The 19,841-nt window shown below is 50.0% G+C and overlaps 8 protein-coding genes across 8 annotated transcripts; 3 read left to right on the forward strand and 5 right to left on the reverse strand.

The window, feature by feature from the left end:
- Positions 1–491: 491 nt before the first annotated feature.
- COCVIDRAFT_34661 (hypothetical protein) lies at positions 492–4,432 on the reverse strand (the record flags this gene model as incomplete). The annotated part of the gene is made up of 8 exons (XM_014704699.1): positions 492–603; positions 650–881; positions 941–1,046; positions 1,156–1,207; positions 1,253–2,083; positions 2,136–2,922; positions 2,974–3,810; positions 4,030–4,432. 8 exons carry the CDS (start codon positions 4,430–4,432, stop codon positions 492–494), a joined length of 3,360 nt encoding a protein of 1,119 aa, XP_014560185.1.
- Positions 4,433–5,404: 972 nt separating this feature from the next.
- COCVIDRAFT_23565 (hypothetical protein) lies at positions 5,405–7,077 on the reverse strand (the record flags this gene model as incomplete). The annotated part of the gene is made up of 2 exons (XM_014704653.1): positions 5,405–5,496; positions 5,550–7,077. The coding sequence occupies 2 exons, from the start codon at positions 7,075–7,077 to the stop codon at positions 5,405–5,407; spliced, it is 1,620 nt and encodes a 539-aa protein (XP_014560139.1).
- Positions 7,078–7,591: 514 nt separating this feature from the next.
- On the forward strand, positions 7,592–8,085 carry COCVIDRAFT_34663 (hypothetical protein; the record flags this gene model as incomplete). Its single annotated transcript, XM_014704700.1, has 2 exons — positions 7,592–7,738; positions 7,852–8,085. 2 exons carry the CDS (start codon positions 7,592–7,594, stop codon positions 8,083–8,085), a joined length of 381 nt encoding a protein of 126 aa, XP_014560186.1.
- Positions 8,086–9,216: 1,131 nt separating this feature from the next.
- Positions 9,217–9,823, reverse strand: COCVIDRAFT_12970 (hypothetical protein; the record flags this gene model as incomplete). Its single annotated transcript, XM_014704631.1, has 2 exons — positions 9,217–9,687; positions 9,782–9,823. The coding sequence occupies 2 exons, from the start codon at positions 9,821–9,823 to the stop codon at positions 9,217–9,219; spliced, it is 513 nt and encodes a 170-aa protein (XP_014560117.1).
- Positions 9,824–11,384: 1,561 nt separating this feature from the next.
- Positions 11,385–13,438, reverse strand: COCVIDRAFT_34665 (hypothetical protein; the record flags this gene model as incomplete). The annotated part of the gene is made up of 2 exons (XM_014704701.1): positions 11,385–13,149; positions 13,245–13,438. 2 exons carry the CDS (start codon positions 13,436–13,438, stop codon positions 11,385–11,387), a joined length of 1,959 nt encoding a protein of 652 aa, XP_014560187.1.
- A 777-nt stretch (positions 13,439–14,215) lies between these two features.
- On the forward strand, positions 14,216–15,296 carry COCVIDRAFT_23568 (hypothetical protein; the record flags this gene model as incomplete). The annotated part of the gene is made up of 3 exons (XM_014704654.1): positions 14,216–14,231; positions 14,291–14,524; positions 14,593–15,296. The coding sequence occupies 3 exons, from the start codon at positions 14,216–14,218 to the stop codon at positions 15,294–15,296; spliced, it is 954 nt and encodes a 317-aa protein (XP_014560140.1).
- A 189-nt stretch (positions 15,297–15,485) lies between these two features.
- Positions 15,486–16,888, reverse strand: COCVIDRAFT_23569 (hypothetical protein; the record flags this gene model as incomplete). Its single annotated transcript, XM_014704655.1, has 2 exons — positions 15,486–16,673; positions 16,736–16,888. 2 exons carry the CDS (start codon positions 16,886–16,888, stop codon positions 15,486–15,488), a joined length of 1,341 nt encoding a protein of 446 aa, XP_014560141.1.
- Positions 16,889–17,247: 359 nt separating this feature from the next.
- COCVIDRAFT_34668 (hypothetical protein) lies at positions 17,248–18,444 on the forward strand (the record flags this gene model as incomplete). The annotated part of the gene is made up of 4 exons (XM_014704702.1): positions 17,248–17,250; positions 17,313–17,401; positions 17,594–17,789; positions 17,965–18,444. The coding sequence occupies 4 exons, from the start codon at positions 17,248–17,250 to the stop codon at positions 18,442–18,444; spliced, it is 768 nt and encodes a 255-aa protein (XP_014560188.1).
- Positions 18,445–19,841: the final 1,397 nt, after the last annotated feature.

The raw sequence follows: 19,841 nt of genomic DNA on the forward strand, positions 1-19,841 counted from the left end.
GCGCCCTCACCATGGCCGGCCAAGCAGGGGCGAGCAGTATGCGCGTGCAATCGATAGCACAGGTATCGCATTGGGGCGGGGAAGACGCGACGCCTGCCTTCGCCAAGCGCCATCGCTATCATCCCTCGTCTGATTGGCCGCCTCTCGCCTCTTATCTACACCTCTCCCTCTGCACCCGCGCCCATCACACTAACACGTCCATACCTGCAGGAAGCGTCTGAGAAAAAGGATAATGACGTGCCATGGCACGGCTGCTGCGAAGGCTTTTGGATGGAATCAAACTTTTGTTGGCGCCTATCTCCCAGAGAAACCCCAACTGCTGATAGGGCAGCTTGAAAGTTTGTAGGCAAAAAAGCAAGTCCCTTCCATCAACCAGGCTCCCACACCACCCATGAAACTCAAGATCCATTCACGATCCAGACCCCTACGCCATTCTCCAAAACCACTCCTCCGCCCTCCAGGACTTGTCCCCATAACCGCCAAGCCTACTCTTACAGCAGCTGCAAGTCCTCCATTTCATCATCCGCCATGGTAGACACATCGTCGTCAACTCCCTCCCCTATTTCCCCCACAAACATCTCTATCAGCTTGCGGATATTTATTCTGCGACCTTGTTAGTCTGGAAATACCCACAGCAGACAAAACGTACCCTTGCACCGGCCTACCCCCTTCTTTCATCACCCTTTCAAGCTCCTTCTCTTTGCGCTCTTGAATCTCGATGATCCTGTTATCAATTGTGTTCTGGACACAAAGGCGGCTCATAAATGTCTTTTCTTTCTGACCAATGCGGAATACGCGACAGAAAGCTTGCTGCTCGGCGCCAGAGTTCCACCAAGGATCAATAAAGATAACTTTAGAAGCCATAGTCAGGTTAAGACCCACTGCAAGATCATTAGTATATAATTGTGGCATAGAAGCTGCCACAGGTACTAGCACTTACAGCCACCACATTGCATGCTTGCCAGCATGATCCTCACGTCATCTTCTTTGCGGCCAAATGATTGAATGGCGTTGTTGCGAGCCGTGAGGCTCATCTTGCCGTGGTACTACATTGGTGATTAGCGGTTTGAACTCCCAGCGCACTCAGAAACAGTTTCCATGGCGTTCCCTAGCAACCGTGAACATATTACTGGGACATGCTAGATAGCAACTTACCTGAATGGCATTCCAGCCTTCTTTCTGACAAACACGTCTCAAAATTTGAATCCTGTAGATCTTTAGCATATATACACAGGATGTGAATCGAACTTACATAGCAAGAAATTGGGTGTAGACGATGATCTTAACTTTTGGGTTCTCCTTGATCCAGTTCATAATCTGTGACTTGACTGCGATTGTTTTCGCGGAAGGTAGGACATCGTCGTCCAGCGAAGCAAGCCAGTCGTGCGCAATGTCTTCACGGTCGATGCGCTTGCGCCCCTTGTTTTTCTTCTTCTTGCCATTCGATCGCGTACCAGATGCAGGGATGTCTTGAGGATCAGTTTCCATGTCGCATGCAATGATAGATGTAGGTATGACACCACAGGTTTTGCAAACTGGATTCTCCTCCCCCTGTTCAGCCGCCTCAACACATGCCTCTGAGTAACAGGGCTCAGCGCAAATCAGATGCCCACAGGATGTGAGCATAGGCTGTTGTGGTTTTTTTCCGCAGGCGCTGCACTTGGCTGTTTTCTTAGCTCTTTCCCAGCTCTTTCCTGTTTGGAGACTGCTAAGAAAGGGCCCAAAGTTGTAGTCTTTGCCAAAATTCCCACCCGCCTCGAAACGATCATATAACTTTGGCTCCTCTTCTTCGTCTTCTTCTTCATCTTCCTCCTCCTCGTCAGTGACACTATTTTGATCTTGGCCTTTGCCTTCTTTGTTCGCTTTCAAATCATCGCATTTCTTTTTCTTTTCCTCGTCTGCTATCTTTTGGAGCTGCTTTCGAACTGCGATGATTGTGCTCCTAGATTGAGTATTACTATCCACTGTATGTTGATGAAGCACCTGTTTAATGTGCTCAATATCTTCCAGCTCAAGGAGGTCTCGAATAACAAATTGAAGCATGAGAATATGGGCTGTCAGTTGGCGGAGTCTTAGAAACATCCTGTATCAGTTAGTAACTCTAATAGCTGAATTTCAAAAGTATCAGCACGTACACATAGATGTTATAATAGGACTTTTTCAAGCCCTTATTCTTTATTATGGTCTGTGTCCGTTTAATAAAGCGACTGTGGACAATTTCGTAAATGCAGCGTTCAACCGGATTGAACTTACACCAGTACGTGGCTTGATGAGCCTGAGGCAGCTTGACAATGGGAGCTCCCATGATCGTATTTGCATGAGTGCGACGGATCATGAATTGAGAGAGTCTCACTAAAAGTCTCTCTTGACTATTTGGTTTGCAGTAGTCATCCTTGAAGTCTTCGAAGCTGCCTGTAAGTGGAACGCCAAGGAATTTGAAGTAAGGGTAGAGCTCAGTCAAGCTGTTGAGGATAGGAGTTCCACTCAAAGTCCACTTGTGATCAGCCTGTAGCGCACGACAGGCAATTGATGTGCGCGACATATGGTTCTTGATAGCATGTGCCTCATCCAGGACTATGCGTAAGAAATGTACGCGGTGCAGGGCGCCTCGTTGCTCCCAAGTTTCCTGCCACCATGCCTTCTCCTGGTCTTCGGTCTCACAACTTTCCGGAGGTTCCGTTTTTGGGTGAGATAACATCACCTCGTTGTACGTGGTAAGGACGATGTCATGACCTTTTAGGATTTCCGAGGAAGCGTTAAAGCTATCACGTGTTCCAGCCCCGTACCGCATAATTTTCAGTTCGGTTGAGCTGTGTTTTTCAATTTCGCTCTTCCATTGAGTGAGAAGTGCGGGACTAGCAACAATGAGGGTAGTCCTGGGGCGACCGCTACCCTTTGGTGGTCGACCGTCATGGATATTCGCTGTGAAAAGTTAATACAGCCACTATGCTTTCCTTTCTGCCGATCACTTACCCAACGTCATAAGCGTTTTACCAAGTCCCATTTGATCCGCCAGTATACCCCCCCTTGGCTCTTCAGTGGCATTTTCTCGTTGGCGCATAAATCCAGTGCCAAGGACCTGATACGCCTTCAATGTTGTCTTCATGCCTTTGACTGACCATAGACCGCTCTTGGCATCAGGTTTGACTGCATTCCTGCTAAATTGTCTTGTTGCTTTCATCAAAATGGTTGCGTCACTTCTTGCCTGCTTCTCATCTTCAATAGGCACACTGGCAACAAGTTCTTTCAGCGCCTGTATCTTGGTCCTCGACGTGAAGAATGGTTGCTCCGGTGCATCTGGAGCAGCTTGTTCAGTAAAAACATTTGAATAGAGAAGAGATGTGGCTTTTTGGGCCCCATCATCAATCAACTTTTGTTTCTTGTTGGAGCGTTTACCACTTTTGGTGATTTTACCAAGAGTGACATCTGCTCTTCCGCCTACCGTCTTCCTTTTCCGCTTTCTTTTTGGATTGTCATTCATAGCATCTATTGCAGTCATCATACTCTGGAGTTCTGTATCTTGCATACAAACTTCCTTGCGAGTGCGAGGTTGAACAAAGTCGGTATCAGATAGCTCGTCTTCCTCAACATCTTGCTCAATATCAAACATGCGGGGTACAGCTGGGTCGATAGAATCGTCTTCTATAGCCTTGGCAATATCACGCGCTCGTTTTTTCCTTCTGGCTGTTTCGGCGAGTTGTAACTTTAACTGTTCGATTTCGAGCCTGAAAGGAAGGCTTCCATTATTGGCCTTCTTGACGTTATCATAGTATCGCATTTTCTCCTCAAATATTTCTGCTGCTCTTATGTCTGCTTTATCATCATCGTCAGGATGACAGGATTCAGTGGGTGCAATGGTGTGAGGTAAGTTTGGCCCTGTTTGGATAGCCGTTGGTCTCTTCTTGTCTTTTAATTTTTGTTGCCTGCTGCGTATTCTATCACGTAACTGGGCGGTGGATGTAGGCGCTGGAAACCCTAGATTTTGAGGCGCAATCGTGTCGTCTGAAGAAGGATGTGGATGTGAGGTACCCGATGGAGTGGCATCGCTTTCTGGGGTGGGAAATGGGTCGGAGTTGCTTGATGGAGCGGAGTCGGTTTCTGGTATGAACAATGATTGGGAGGCGCTCGCTGCAGTAGGGTCACTCTCTGAGACAACCGATGGACTAGAGTTTCTCAGTGGAGTGGGTTCAATTTCTGGGATGAACAACGAATCGGGATCGTCGGGTTGGATAGGATCGCTTTCTGGACCGAGCAATGAGTTGGACTCGTGCTGGACATGTTCTTCTACATGAGATGGAGGTGTACCGATCTCGTGCTGAACATGGTCATTATAGTCGATCATGGCCTCGTCGCTAACTTGGGCGGTTTCTGGAACTGGGGCTTGCATATCCGTCATATCGCTGTCATCATTGGCCTTGCTGGGTTCACCCATAATGACTTAAGCTGTCAGTTTTGGTGAAGCGACAATGTACGAGCGTGAGATGGGTGTTTCAATGATACATACCGCTATGTGGGTGGGATGTGAATACGGGTGGTGATGGAACAGCTCTCACAGATTGGAGTGCGCACAATGACGGCTGGTAAGTAGGGCAGAGTAATTTGTAATTGTGAACTGGGCACGATGGGGATATGTGTAAGGATTGATGGAAGTAGTCCTGGGAACCAACCAGGCAAGAAAGAAGAGGCGTGGTATGAGAAAGAAGATGTGGAAGTGCTGTGGTGGAGCAGAAGTGATGTAATGTAGTAGAAAAGATGAGTAAGATAGTGTAAGAGAGAAGAAGACTAATCATGTATGGCAAAAGATATACCCAAGCCTAGCATGGAGTAAGTCTGTATACTGCGCAGCTATCGCGGACCCGGAAGCGCCAGGTGAGAGCCCACAAGTGTCTCTACTAGTATCTCCAAGAGAGCAAGTGAGAATTGGGAGGTGAGAAACTTGGGATGGAAACCATAGTATGTAAAGGAATGGTGTAGTATACTCAGCGGCTGTAAGTGAGAGAAAATTTATACGCTGGTATGAGAGAATTGAAGTGAGACATAAGATGCTAAAGTTGATGACGAGATATGATCCTTGATGTTATGTTGTCATGATACCAGTGAGGATGGTGCATTGAATCCATCATGGCAGGCGCGCCCCTCTCTCCCCTACATCACCATGGCCACTACAAAGCTGCAAAGACATTGGACCACAACCGTAGAAATTATGCGTTATATTCATCTCAATTAAGCACTCGCTTTTTGAGGATATCAGGGTATCGAAAGTACTATTGACATGACAACTGTAATCCCTGTACGTACTGCAAGTAGAAAAATAAAACTCCCTGATCGCCGCCTTTAATCTAACTCCCGCGTAATAAGTATATGACGAAGAAAAGAAAGATGAAGCATATTAAACAAAAAGGATCTAGCACTGCTCCTCATCGAGGTTGGGGTAGAACCAGGCTGCAAGAGCAATAATGACATAGCTCGCCATGAGTAAAATGCCTTCAAGCCAATCTGTATCTGGTTAGCAGAATGTCCAAGTTGCATATTGGATAGTATAAACTTACGTGACTTTCCGTCTTGGATGAGGTAGTTTACAAGCAACACTGAGACGAACAATGTAGCGATCTGGAAAGTGTCGAAGTAAAGCGTCATGCAGTCCTTGCCCAAGATCCATCCAAGAATGACGATCAGAGGGAAAACAAGAAGCGCAATCTGCATGCTGGAACCGACAGCAACACCAATGGAGAGATCCATCTTATCCTTGATGGCGACGGTGACCGCAGTGGCGTGCTCGGCGGCGTTACCCACAATGGGAAGCAGGATAAGACCAACGAAAGTGGTGGAGACATGACCAGTGGCAGTAAGACCATCGATACTGGAGACCATGAATTCCGAACAGAAAGCAACAAGGGTAGTAGAGATGGCGAGAGTGATGAGAGCCCCAATGACAGAAAGCGATGGCTCTTCGAATTCATCTTCGTCGTCCTCCTCGTCCGAGTTTGGGTTCTTGAAAAGTGTAGTCATGTTGACGCCGCCTCCAGACGCTGCGGCAGTACCAGCACCAATGGCTGCAATGCCGCGCGATGCATCACCTTCTTCCTTCTTGCCGGACTTGCGCTTGGGCACCTTTTGACTGGGCTCGTTGTACATGGTGGAGTGTGTCTTCAACTGGAAAGCGAGGTAGCAAGCGTAGACGAGGAGAAGAATGACGGCAGTTCCGTGAGATAGCTCCTGGTTCCTGACAGCATCTTCGCGGCCGTCGTGTGCGACTGCGTCATCTTCGGCAATTGTGTTGTGGAACACAGTCGGAATGATGAGGGATGCGATACAGAGAGCAAGCAGCGATGCTGCTGTCTGAGCTACAGTCACGTTGAAGAACTGTTCCACGCGGTTGATACCTCCGAGAAAGAAGGACATACCCAAGACAAGCAGCAGGTTGGACAACATACTGCCGATGAGCGAGGTTTTGACAATGGTGATTTCGTTCTTGAGCAGGGCTTGGACGGAGACAATGAGTTCGACAGCATTTCCAAAAGTGGCGTTGAGAAGACCTCCAAGAGTTTCTCCAACTCGAATGGCCAGTTCTTCGGTGGCATTGCTCAGCATGGCGGCGAGTGGGATGATGGCAATGAAGTTGATGATGAAGACGGGCACAGGTTTGAGCCTAGCATAGTACACGGCAAAACCAACGGGTACCATGATGAGGAGGACGTTGATCCAGGCTCCAAACAAGACAAAGCGAATCTGAGCGCCAACGGGAATCTTCCTCTTGAAAGCCTTCTTCTTGCGCTCTTCCAAGGATAGTTCCTCGCCTTCGGGGGAGTCCAAGCCGGTATGATCGTGGTCTTCATGCTCTTTCCTGAATATGCCCTTGAACTTTGCTCTGCGAGTGGGGCCGGCGTTTTGATCCTGGTTGGAGGGCGCAAGAGTGCTATCTACTGAAGGCTTGTGCGCGGTGTCGGCTTCAGTTGCGCCATCCTTGTCAAGCGAAGGATTTGGAACGGCGGCTGAAGCAGTCGCATGTGTTGGTGATGAAGGGGTGGGCTCGGTGTTGTGGTGGTCTGGCATTCCAAACTCTTTCTCTGATTGCATGGTCTCGAGGCGCCTCTGCTCTTCAAATCCCGATGTTGCATTTGCCTCGGATCGTGACCTGTGCATTACGTTTTCCACATCATAATGGGAATCTCGAGAGCGCTGTCGAGCGAATGGGTTGTAATTGTTAGTTCCATTGCTGCCATGTTGCGAGGCAACGCGATGCGCCTGCCTCCGTACGGTGTCTGAATTGGGTATGCGTTAGTGTGGGGATTCGAGTGGTGCTGGGGAGTTGTGCCGATGGTTCGGGCACGGGGCTCCACCTACGCATGGATGCAGATGTACTGTCTTTATATCGGTCGGGGTCAGAGAAGGCGTTGAAAAGCAAGTGTCGATGTGGTGTTTGGGTTTGCGAAACCAAGACGTGGGTGGAGGGAAACGAGAAAGGGAGAAAGGGACCAAGGAGAGATAATAAGTGGCCCTAGGCTTCCCTGCTTTGACGCGAAGGACAGCGCACGCCCGGTCGCGTCAGTGTTGTGGCTGAAGTATAAAGTTGGCGAATAAAGAGCGTGGAATGAATGCTCTAGCCACAGGTCAATTCGGCCGGACTGTCATTTTGCGGGAAGTTGCTGAGGCTGTGTCCGATAGCGCGGGCGAAGTTGCACAACGGCAATCGAGTTGGCGCGAGTACCGACTACGATTATTTGTTACTATGCCAAATGTCGAATGCAATGCGCGAAGCTCAGCGTCATCATGTCTAAGCCTTCCAAGGACCATCCCAAGCTGCCCTTGGCTACGCCTTAAGCCTTGCAGTGTGTCTGGGCAATGACGCAGGGGCGCGGCGCTTATGCACGATCCAAACGCTTAATTGGCTCCTCGGTGACATGGTGCGCTGCCATCATCGTCCCAAGTCCGTTTGTACACACCCACCCTGCAATAAGCCTGGAGAAAGCTTGCTTTTCTTCACCGCAACGCGGCTTCGAAATATCATTCAAACACATCACGATATTGAGTAAAGGAGGGATGCGGGACATGCACCTCCCTACACTAACAACGTTCCACCAATAGGCGAGGGGGCATCCTATGCAATTAATATGCACCGTTTCTATCCAATCTTATGTCTATGACTCTTTATGTATTTTCTGAAACTCTGAAGTGGCGCAAATAGGATCTTCGCTGCAAACATCAAACTGCAGCATGTTTGTTTCCTGAACCTCTTCTTACACTGCCAAACTATATCTGGACCAGTGGTTTGAAACGCACACCTACCGGTTTACGGTTAGAACTAACATCTTCTACTGAGTGCTGAGGTGCATCCTATAGTATCGTTTACATTGATATGAACTTTTAAAAAAAGACTGAGCTCTAGCTTCTCTCTCCAACCCCTCTGTGCCACTTGACCGCCTCTAGTCCAATACACGTTATTCCAAAACCCACATAATGTAGTGTACCCTACATACGCACACGGGCACCGCCCCCGCACCGCCCCATGCCCGCACTACCCCAGGATCACCACTACCTCTATCCTTTTGAAACCTTAATTCCAAACCCGTTCCATTGCCAAAACTTCCTTGACAATCCCCCCTCCCCGTACATATTCTTTGTTTTTTGAACGCACCTACCCAAACGGGCAATTCGAATCAAAAGCCATAGATTGCGGCGGGCTCAGAGCACAAAATATGCCGGCCCGGCCTCGTGGTATTGGCTGCCTGCAGTCGCCGAGGGGATGCCGCGCCTACGTACGTGGCTGGACTACGGCGAGGTGACGTTTAATTCGCTGTCCCTTGGACCACTCTCGCCTACCATTTAGCCTATCATCCTACACCCATACATCTATCCATATGCATTCATGTATTTATCTACAAACTGTTGGTGTTTCCCGTGGTGCAACTGAATGTACATAAATAGGTAGCTCGTGCGGGTATATGCGCCATGATGTACAAGCCCAATCCGGAAACAGAATATCGGTTGCAAGGGTCCTAGGCTAAAACTATCAACACACTTGGTGCAAACGATGAAAATATTTGCCTTATTTGATCAATGCAATGGCTAATTCGTTTCATACAAGTCTCTGCTAGCAATACTCTAGGTGTACAATACTATCCGTTCCATCTCAGCGCCCTGTTCACATCCCGTGTTCCTCTATGCGCTAGCACGCTTCATGTCTCTTGAAACACGATGCTGCAACACCTGTTCACCCTACTGGTCCTGTATCTTGTGGTCGCCCTTGACGGCATCTGCATATGTCGGAGGTGGACCCTCGGGCTGACTTGAGCTTCCCTCGCCACCTCCATTTGCCGGCGCAGGCGCAGCAGGTCCGCTGCCATTTGCGCTCTTGTGTCCTTGTGGCGGTGCAAAGCTGTTTGTCACGCCGCTCTGCTGTCCTGGGAACTGTCCATTGCTCGGCTGAGATGCCACAGTACCATAGTTCGCAGGTCTGCCACCCGCTTGTTCGTGCGAAATCACATAGTATGTCACCCTTCCGTCGGCGGTCCTTCCATTTTCGCGATCGGGCACGGCCTGGTATGCGTCGTATGGGTCTGGATTCTGCAGAATCACATACCAGGCGTGGAGGAGACCGGGGAGGAAGCCTAGGCACGAGAGGCCGAGGTTTATGAGCGAATCGGCGCTACAAATGCCCTTCTTCACCCAGACACCTATCGGTGGGAACTGTGGGTTATGTTAGCTATCAAGCGACACGAGCTGCAGAGAGAGAGAGAGAGAGTCGGTGCCTGCCTCCGCCGTACGGGAGCTGCAAACGTACCAGGACGCTGAGGAGCATCAGGAAACAATCGGAGCCACACATGATTTTAGTTTTGGGTATCGAATAATTGTGGTATGAGTATAGGCAGCGGTTTTCGGCGTAATGAAGTAGATGTCAAGGTGGAAGAGTGTCGCCTGAGCGGGCGATGCGAACCAGTGGATCAGATGACGCACCCGGTGGCTTAGATGTGGCTTAGTTTCACAGATGCACGTGCCTCACCATCGCCTCCAAAGCTGCGCATTGTACCGTTTGTCAGATTGTATTGCTCTACTTGCTTTTCCGTTCATCTCATTCATGTCGGAAAAATGTATTTCCATAAACTTACCAAGTTTTTTGTTCTGTCTGCTACAAACATGTCACTTTAGCATCTCCGCAACTGTATGATTGATAGCCGTGTGACGGAACAGAGAATAGCTTGCAAAATCATCATGGTCATGTCGTCATCCTACTCGCTACACTATTGAAAGCGCTTGAAGGGAAATCGTACCAACAATTTCGCCACAACCGAGGAGGAATACGGCCCTTAGATTCGACACGCGTAGCAAAAGCAGTCATGTGGGGCTACATCGTCAATGCCCAAAGCTGCCTGCAAGCACTTAATCGCTAATTCAAGCGCTACTTGCAGTAGAGGCTAAAAAGCGCTCGTTCTTGCCAAAGTATTAGGCTTTTCATTTGGCGCATTGTTTCTTTGCGCGAACAAGCAGTGCCTAAACAACCTATCGCATATCGATTGAGTAATCGCTGACGCTGGTACACTCCAGGTACGTTTGCTCCGACGTACCGAATACCTGGTCATTGTGCTTGCAAGTGACCACTGCAGTAGAAGCAGATGTCTCAATCATGATATCAAGATACTCGTGCTTGGAAGTGACCGGAGGAGAGGAAATAAATAAAAGAACTGAGACTTGCAAGAAACCAAAAGTCAGGAGATTCGTAGAAAGATTCGTAAGAAGACTAAACGGAACAATCGGTAAACTGGACAAGAATTCTGTGAAACAGAACAAGTGAGTTCAGAGACTGGGCGCTTGAAGCCCAGACCGCCAAATCAAATGAAATCAGAGGTGGATTATTGTGGAAGACAATCATGAAATGAATAACCCTGGAATAAGAAACGACAGTAATAATCATGGTAATAGTAATAATAATGATAATGGTAAAAACAGAAAGTTAACGGACAAGTTCGAGACAACAAATGAAGCGCGAAGAACGCCGGTACCCGTGAACGACCCATTCTGGTGTACACTGTTGATCGATATTTCGGAATAAGATTTCAGTATGAAGCCATGAATCGGGTGGTAGAGAATTGAAAATAAGTCTGCAGAAGAATAAATATGATAGGTGAATGGTCTTGACGTATGAGACAAGGGAAAACGAAGGGCTCTTGTAGATCATGAACAAGGCCGTGGTTGCAGAAACGAAGATAGAAAAAAGGATCCATGGGTGTTAGAAATGGCGTAGAAGGTAAATCAAGGTATGACGAAGAATAATCATGGGGGATGAGGCCCAGGCGCTGGGTTCGTAAATGCGTGCTCACCGACGACTACAAGATTAGTAAGAATTTGCCAGAAACAAGCGAGATGAACCACATTAATGTCAAGAAGCCTTACCTATAAGCGGCATCGACCTGGGAACGCCTCTTCCGCTTGCTGTTGTCGTCTTGCTGGCGCAACTTCTCATGTTCTTGATCAGCATCTTCGTAACTTCTCTTCCTAGAGAATGAGCTGTCGCTTCGATCTAGGGATGGCACAACAGGCGCATCTTGTTGTAACTCATTACACTGGCTTTCAGGCTCAAAATCAGAACCAGCCATGGTCCGATTGCTTCCCTCAGAGCGCGCAGGGCTTTCTCTGGAGTTGTCATAACTGTGGTCATTGCTTTGAGGCGCATTCCAGGAATCATGTCGCTGCTCGGCCAGAGCGGGTGGGGGAGGGGGTGGCTTGGAGCCGGTGCCTGCAGACATAGATCCATATGGACGAGGAGGAGCAGATCTGGGTCCATTGTTACGATAACCACCATACGACTGTGCCCGCTGGGTCGGTTGAGCAGATGGAGGGGCAGCCGATGGCTTTTCGGCAGGTAGCGCTGATTGCCGTAATTCAGATGGAGAGTACGGTACAGGTATCGGTTCATTCGACGGCGGCTTAGGGGCTCCAGTCACGCCCAACTTCGCAAGGATATCCTCTTGACTTCCTTGCAAGGGGGACACCGCCTCCCTTTTCGATGCGCTCGACGTTGAACCTCCGTGAGTCGTACTAAGTGCTTGCTCAAGGTTATCCATAATGTCCCATGTGGCGTCGCGCATCTCCATGTCTCCATCATGCGTTGTCATATCCTCAGATTCGTCAGGGCGATCCCGCTGCGCGATACAGTCTTCTAGTGTGACTAGATTGTTCTGCATATCTTCATCCGTGAAAACAACAAAGACAGGGTCATCTTGGATAGTTTCCCAATCGTCGGTCTGCCTTACGTTGAGGAAGGCTTCATGCGAATTATCGGCCGTGAAGTACATGGACACCGAATCCCCATTGTCGAGCTTCTCAGGTGTGGGCTTCAGTGCGTCTTCTTCAGCCTCGGCAAAAGTAGAGGGCAGTGCACGAGTAACCTGCTTAGCGGGGTGCCAGATGATGACTCCAAGGCTGAGAGCAGGATCGACGGGCTCATTGCTCTTGGGCCAGATCGCGCCATCGAAGTCAAAATCCCAGTCGTCCCATGCCAAGAACAACTGGGGCCTGTCGCTCATACTTCCATCGCTTACAACACTACTGGGCTGAACAGGTTGCTGCGGAGGCTGTGAAGTGGTGAGGTGGGCGGTTGCTGGGGTGGGTGTGGCTTCAGGATCCAACACAGGCTGGCCGTGGGTTTGTCCACTGAAGGAACCATGTTGATTTGACTGATAAGGTGCTTGCGCATATTGTTGTGACCATACTCCAGTTTTGCCATAGGGCGGATGACCAGAGTCAACTGTGGCAGGCTGTGATGGGTAACCCTGGTAGTTGCTATGAGAACAAGCATAAGGTTGAGCAGTTGGGTGAACTGAAGTTTGCGAATAGCCTGAACTTGGAGGATAACTTGATTTTGGCCATTGGTAGTTGTTCTGTGTTTGAGGGTACGGCGGTGGAAATCCTGGTGCTTGGTGCGCTTGCTGACCGTAGCTTTGGTTAGGATAGCTTTGGTTTGCAGGAGGTGTTGCATAACTTTGTTGCGGATAGTTTGAAGGTGCCGACGATGGCGGAAGCCCTGGATGCGACGACTTGAATGAGTTGGGGAATTTGTTAGTACCGAATGGACCCTGAGGCTGCGCTGGTCCGCGATAGCCCGGTGGAGGGGGATATCGGGTGATTATTGGATTACCCTTCTTCTTTGGTGGCCTGAAAGGGAGTCAGAACAAATGACGCACACCATAAAAAGACAGATTCGACGAGCACGTGATGAACAGCTTGCTAAGATCGGGAGTGAGACCTACTGCACATGCGGAGCGCGATTAGGGGGGCCATTTGGTGGATAGGAAGCCCCCGATTGATATTGGCCATATCTTGGCTGCTGTCCTGGTTGTTGTCCATACTGATAGGGCGGTTGTTGACCATACGGGGGTGGGCCATTTGCATATGGTTGCTGCTGGAAAGGCGCCGCACCCCCTACGGGCCCGTTCCAAGACATACCACGCTATGTAATCAACCTATGAAAATCCACTATGGGAATGGAGGGATTTTGGTGGAGTAAAAGACTAATGGAGACCGATGAGCCCGTTGGTGGCGGCGTAGGTGGTGATATTAGGGAGAGATTTTAAAGTATAAGGCGCGCGTCCAAATTTTGGACAGGTTGAGCGCACGAGCCAGGACGAAAGAGACGCCCAAGCTTACGGAAGGGCAATCAATTCAGTATCTCCTGGTATGCAATGTTGAGATTTGTAGGATGAACGACGGCAATGTGACGCTGCGGAGGAGCAAGTGAGTGGGCACGGAGAGCGAGACAGGGCCAGTTGCTGGTGCGAGGGAAACCCTTGGAAGTAGGTATTGAGAGCACGATAGCAGGTAAGTGGCGAATTGAGAGTGCCGCAAAGGAGTATCCTCTCAGATCTATAAGGCATAACAAGGAAAGAGAGTTCCGGGCACCAGAGAGCCAAGTGCCTCGTAGGTTCTGAAAAGCACGCTCAGCAGATGTTGCGGAAGAGGGAAGTCTCCGTCGTAGTCACGTTTTTTTATGCGCTCGGGCCACGAAGCGGGATGCCGCCGCACCTTGGACAGGGAACAGGACTAGTTGGCCACCCCCAATATCAAGTTGCTCGCTTTTGCGCCATCGCCTGTGTCGCGCCTCCAGATGGACCTCTGAGGATGATTGTACGCTACAGACATTTGCTAGCGACCAGTATAGACTCCACGCCCTGAACTGAGCCGCGGATGCTGCCACCCTTGTACCCACGCCATCAACACCACCATGCCCGGCCTACCATGTACGTCAGTCACTAGTGATGGTTACCGTGCTCGCCACACCCAGACTAACACTGCGCAGCCAGTGTAGACCTCGATGAATGCATATCTCGGCTTTCCAAGAAGGAACTGCTGGCCGAGCCGGTCATCGAGGCAATATGCGCAAAGACCAAGGAGTTGCTCATGAAGGAGAGTAATGTGGTACACATTCGAGCGCCCGTCACTGTCGTCGGTGACATCCATGGCCAGTTTTTTGACATGATGGAGATATTCAAGATTGGTGGACCATGTCCGGACACAAACTACCTCTTCTTGGGTAAGTCCTGGTCTCTGCCCCTCACAGGGGGGCACGCGACCTCTGGAGACAGAACTGACGCTCAACAGGCGACTACGTCGATCGTGGCCTCTTTTCTGTCGAAACTATATCGCTCCTTGTCTGTCTGAAACTCCGCTATCCGCACCGCGTCCACCTTATCCGTGGCAACCACGAGTCTCGCGGTGTCACCCAGTCCTACGGCTTCTATACCGAATGCTCACGCAAATATGGCAATGCGAATGTCTGGCACTATTTTACCGACATGTTCGACTTTCTCACGCTCTCCGTAGTCATTAATGACCAAATATTCTGCGTGCATGGTGGCTTGTCGCCTTCAATACACTCCATCGATCAGATCAAGATCATCGACCGTTTCCGGGAAATCCCTCATGAAGGGCCCATGGCAGATCTTGTATGGAGCGATCCAGATCCCGAAAGAGACGAGTTCTCCCTCAGTCCTAGAGGAGCAGGCTACACATTTGGCGCTCAGGTGGTCAAAAAGTTCTTGGAAGTCAACTCTATGTCGCATATTCTGCGCGCGCATCAGTTGTGCCAAGAAGGCTACCAGATTCTTTACGACGACAGACTAAGTACTGTTTGGAGTGCACCCAACTACTGCTACCGATGCGGTAACATGGCTAGTGTGCTCGAAGTTAGCGACACGGGTGAACGCTTTTTCAACGTGTTTGATGCCAGTCCGGATAACGATGTCCACCGGGCTGAGCAGCAGCAGCAGCAAGGAAAAGAAGTGACGACGGAGTACTTTCTATGATACCCACTGTACATAGCGGTGCGTTGTTGCTTCAACGCTAACCTTGCATTTATCGGCGTTGGCGATAGACATGACGTTCGGACAAAGACATGTTGGCTATGTACGTTCTAGCGCAGCATGAAATCATCTACAAGCAAAAAAAAATGCGTAACTTCAAACGCCTTGCCATTGCAGTCTGGTGCTCTCGCTTCAACAGCCCAAATATTTTGTCTCAACCCATCGCGCCTCCTCATCGCTACCCAGTCTTGCAACCACAATCCTGATATCTGGAAAGACACTCAAGACCCTGTTCAGTCCAACCTTTCCCGCAGTATAGGTTACAAAGACTATACTGGCTTCTGGTACGCCGTGGTCGACAAGCACTCTGACCGCCATCAGGGCGGCTGCCCCCGTGGAGAATTGGGGGTCGAGGACTAGGACTAGTCCATGCTCAGCAATGTTGGCAGGTAACGCCCGATAATGGAGCTCTGGCTCTCCAGTTCTGTAGTTTGTCTGTATCAGTACTCGTCCGGTCCTGCAATCGGGAATGGTCCGCCGCAAACCCGTCTCGAAAGCACTACCGCCGCGTAGCACCACTACGGCACTGACTTCTGCATTCTTCCTCAACCCCTGATAAGTGGTGTTCTGGGGTGTTGTGACCTCATACGATACAAACGGCAAAAAGTCTACTGCTGTTTCGACGAGCAGTGCAACCATGCGATCGAAGTAGAATACAAAGTCCTCTCTCGACGTTTCAGGGTTCAACAGCAATGTATGCATTCCCCTGACCTGATTCGTCTGCTTGAGTACGATAGCGTTCTCACTCAATGGGCTGTCCTCTGCAATCTTGCCCAGTCGTCTGAGCTCTGACTGATGCTGAACACTCTTACTGTGCAACGTCTGACGAACTTGATTGCTCACCATAGTAATGGCAACCCTGTTCTCGATACCTCTTGGAATAATAAGGTCTGCAATTTCTCGCTGGGGAGCAACATATTTGTAATAGTTGGGCTTGACAAAAGAGAACCACTGCTTGATACAGCCTTCAATGTCGCGGCCTCGTTCTTTCACATCTCGCACAAGACGGCGTGAGAGACACAGATCAGCGTCTGCTTCTGCAAAGATTTTGAGGTCCAAGAGATCGACTATCCGTGGGTCGTGTAGGGCGAATATGCCTTCCAGAATTATGACATGCGGGGAGTAGATTGTTGTGGTTTTGGAGAGGCGTGCGTGCTTCTGGAAGGAGTAGATTGGTACCTCAGCAACCTTGCCATTCTTGATGTCTTTTAGGCGGTCAACGAGAATGTCGAAGTCTATAGCGTCGGGAGAATCAAAATCGAACTCGTTGCGAAATGCTGCCGCTGATTGCTCTGGCGTAAGAGGTTTGTAGAACGAGTCCTACAAGGAGTGTTCCTTAGCTGGGTGGGGCACGTGACCCAATTTACAAGGCTGGAACGAACCATAGATAAGATGACTACCCAAGGCAAGTTCAAGGAGGAGACAATAGCCATTGCCAAAGACGTTTTGCCCGAGCCAGAACTACCAGCTACTCCAATAATACTTGCGTTACCCCATGGCGGTTCGTAGTGCGTTCTTCGGCCTGCTGAAGCCATATCTGAGAATCTTTTATCGTGCTGAACGCCTAGTAGCACCGCGTATCCTTGTTCTACCAAAATCCCACCTCTTGCGGCGAATGCTGGAGATATCAAAAGGGTATGCAGGGTTCTTGAGACGAATGGGTTTCTGCAGTGGGTGGCTCTGACCTTAGTGTCGAGCTTACATAAGGACCCACCGGCACTAGTCTCGCCAAGCGCGCAAGCTCAGTCTTCTTCTTTCACGAAGCTGTGCTCTCAAACTTCCTCTCCACACGCAAAACTTTGCGTGACCGCCAGCACACTCGGCCAACGGTCGGGCAGCTCGTATCATTTACTGATGGACGTCGGTTGAGGCTTGCTGGGCGTCTCGCTTCACCATGGTAAGCTACACTCACACTGCGCCCGTTGTTGCGACCTGTCCCACTCTCTAACCACCCTGCAGAGCTCATCCACAGTTTCCGTGTCGGCGGCAACGCCGACCCAGCATCATCCTTTCCAGAGGAAGGTCGACGATGTCAAACCGTCCAAGACGTAAGTCATCCACCGTTCGCGTCGCTTCCGCTACCTCCTTCGAATGATGATTTCAAAATAAGTTGGGAATCTCTCCGAACCAACATGTGGAGAACATGTTAACTTGTATCTCTGATCTTGTGGTAGCGCTTGCATTGCGCGCTGCTGTATCTGTATCTATGTGGCGCATCAATGCTAACGCTGCTTCTGCAGGGACATCAACTTTGTCATCATGGACTACCTCGTTAGCGAAGGCTATCCTAGAGCTGCCGAAAAGTTTGCAAAAGAAGCGAACATCCAGCTTCCTCTTGAAGAGGAGTCCATCCAATCCCGCGTAGAAATACGTCGGGCTATTCATGCTGGTGATATCGACACTGCTATCACCAAGATCAATGATTTGAACCCTCAGGTATGCGACACTTCCACTTGTACTTCCCACCACCTTGCAGGATTAGATCCAGTTTCATGCACCACGCAGAATCTCTTTGATGATAAGCAAACCTTCAGTCCTCAGTATGATTGCAAGCAACTACATCTACTCGTCTGACGTATTTGTCATTGAACTTTGCTAATGCACCAGCCAGATTTTAGACACAGACCCAGCATTGCACTTCGATCTACTTAGGTTACAGCTTATCGAGCTCATCCGGGTGTGCACATCATCTGCTTCTTCTGATATCACGCCTGCGCTTAGCTTTGCTTCGTCCCAGCTTGCTCCCCGTGCAGCCACAAACCCTGATTTTCTGAGGGATCTTGAGCTTACAATGTCGTTGCTTATATTTCTTCCTGCCGCCCCTGGTACTCTGCAGAGGGAGCTTAGTGAGTTGTTGGAACCGTCGCTCCGTAGAAATGTTGCGAGCAAGGTCAATGAAGCGATACTCACTAGTATGGGGGCTCGCGGAGAATCTCGCATGAGGAGCCTAGTGCGCTTACGGCAATGGGCCGAGACAAAGGCACGGGCAGCCGGAAAGGATCTTCCTCCTTCCCTTCCCCTCGGGTTGCAAGACGCCGACGAGAGGCCGGCCAACGGGCACAACGAGGCTGCTGATGTGATGGTACAGTAGAAGCATTGGCGCTGGGCGTCTATTCATTGTGGTCTATCTTGTCTGGATCGGGTCATGCATTGCAATAAATATGGTTTAGGAGGAGCGACAAGGGGTATAGAGACCTTGAGTCGGCTATGATGCCACTGTAAAGTTCCGGTAACACGGAGCTTTGTATCTGTAATACAAGCCTTGATTATTGATCGTCCTTGTGCTTTTCCCAGCCTGCTGCAGTATGTCGTCATGCGTGATTGTGGTAACAGTTGTTTGGTTGTCTAGCGCACGTAAGGTTGGTGTTGGGAGTTGTATGATGCTCTTGGCCAAGAATAGCCCATGTTCAACATATGCCAGCGCGTAGCATAGAGTGGCCCTATCACGTCACAGAGGTTGTCAAGTATACATCAGGGTTCTCACGCAGACAGGAAGATAAAGAGGGGCCTTGTGTGCGCCGTCTGCAGACGACAAGATGACCGTAACCTCTCCATCTAACAATAGTGCTGTGCTTGCAGGCAAGATCGAAGACTGGCCTCGAAGATCTTTTGGAATCAGGCCGTCCCCCGTCGATACCGATGCTCGGTTCCTTGTCAATCGCTTGACGTCCTTTTCTCCGCAGCCTTGAACAGTCGTTGGCAAAGGCCGGTGGGCAGCGTTCCGCGTACTACCCCGCGATTGCGGCCGCACTACGACCATGGTAGTCGGACCTCAACACCCCCGCATGGTAGACCAGGAGCCGCATGCGGTGGAACTGTCCGAAGGCAGTATTGGCTGATCTCATTGGACAGCGGCGACGTGGTACTTCCTTGAATGGAACATACGTATGCAAGGCTACGTGTGGCTGAAGAGCTTGCGCACGTTGTCCGTGAATAGCGTTGAACTTTGCGCTCGACCGACCCAGTTGGAATGCCTGCTCAGCCCTTCGATTCATGTCGATTTTCTTTTCACATGGGCTCCCGCGGAATCGGTAGTGGAGCTGTCAGGCGAAGATGGTCACGGAGGGACCGGATTGTGGCCGTCCATGGAAGCATACGATCGAAAGACCATTATGAGCTCAACGAATTACTGAGCATTTCTTTAGAACCTGAATTGGATCGCAAGACAGAACAATTTTGCGCTCGAGTTTTTTGTATGGTGCGGCCGTGGACGGAGGGTAGAAAGTATCAGGAGATATTCGGCCAAAAGAAGCTAGCTGCTTGATGTTGGAGCGCCCCTCCATCTCGAGACCTCGCCCTTCTCAGCCCCCCTCACACCATAACAGACGCGGGCTTGCATTTGCCCTGGTCCCTGGGCTGATTTACACGCGCTAAAGTCTGCTCATGCTGACTTTGCTCTGACCTCGGAACCTCGCACCACACGCTACTGCTGCTGCCACTCAACCGATGCATCATGATCCGCAAGTCCATCCAATCTTGGTCTCTCAA

This window comes from Bipolaris victoriae, assembly GCF_000527765.1.
Source record: "Bipolaris victoriae FI3 unplaced genomic scaffold scaffold_13, whole genome shotgun sequence".
Lineage (NCBI taxonomy): Eukaryota > Fungi > Ascomycota > Dothideomycetes > Pleosporales > Pleosporaceae > Bipolaris > Bipolaris victoriae.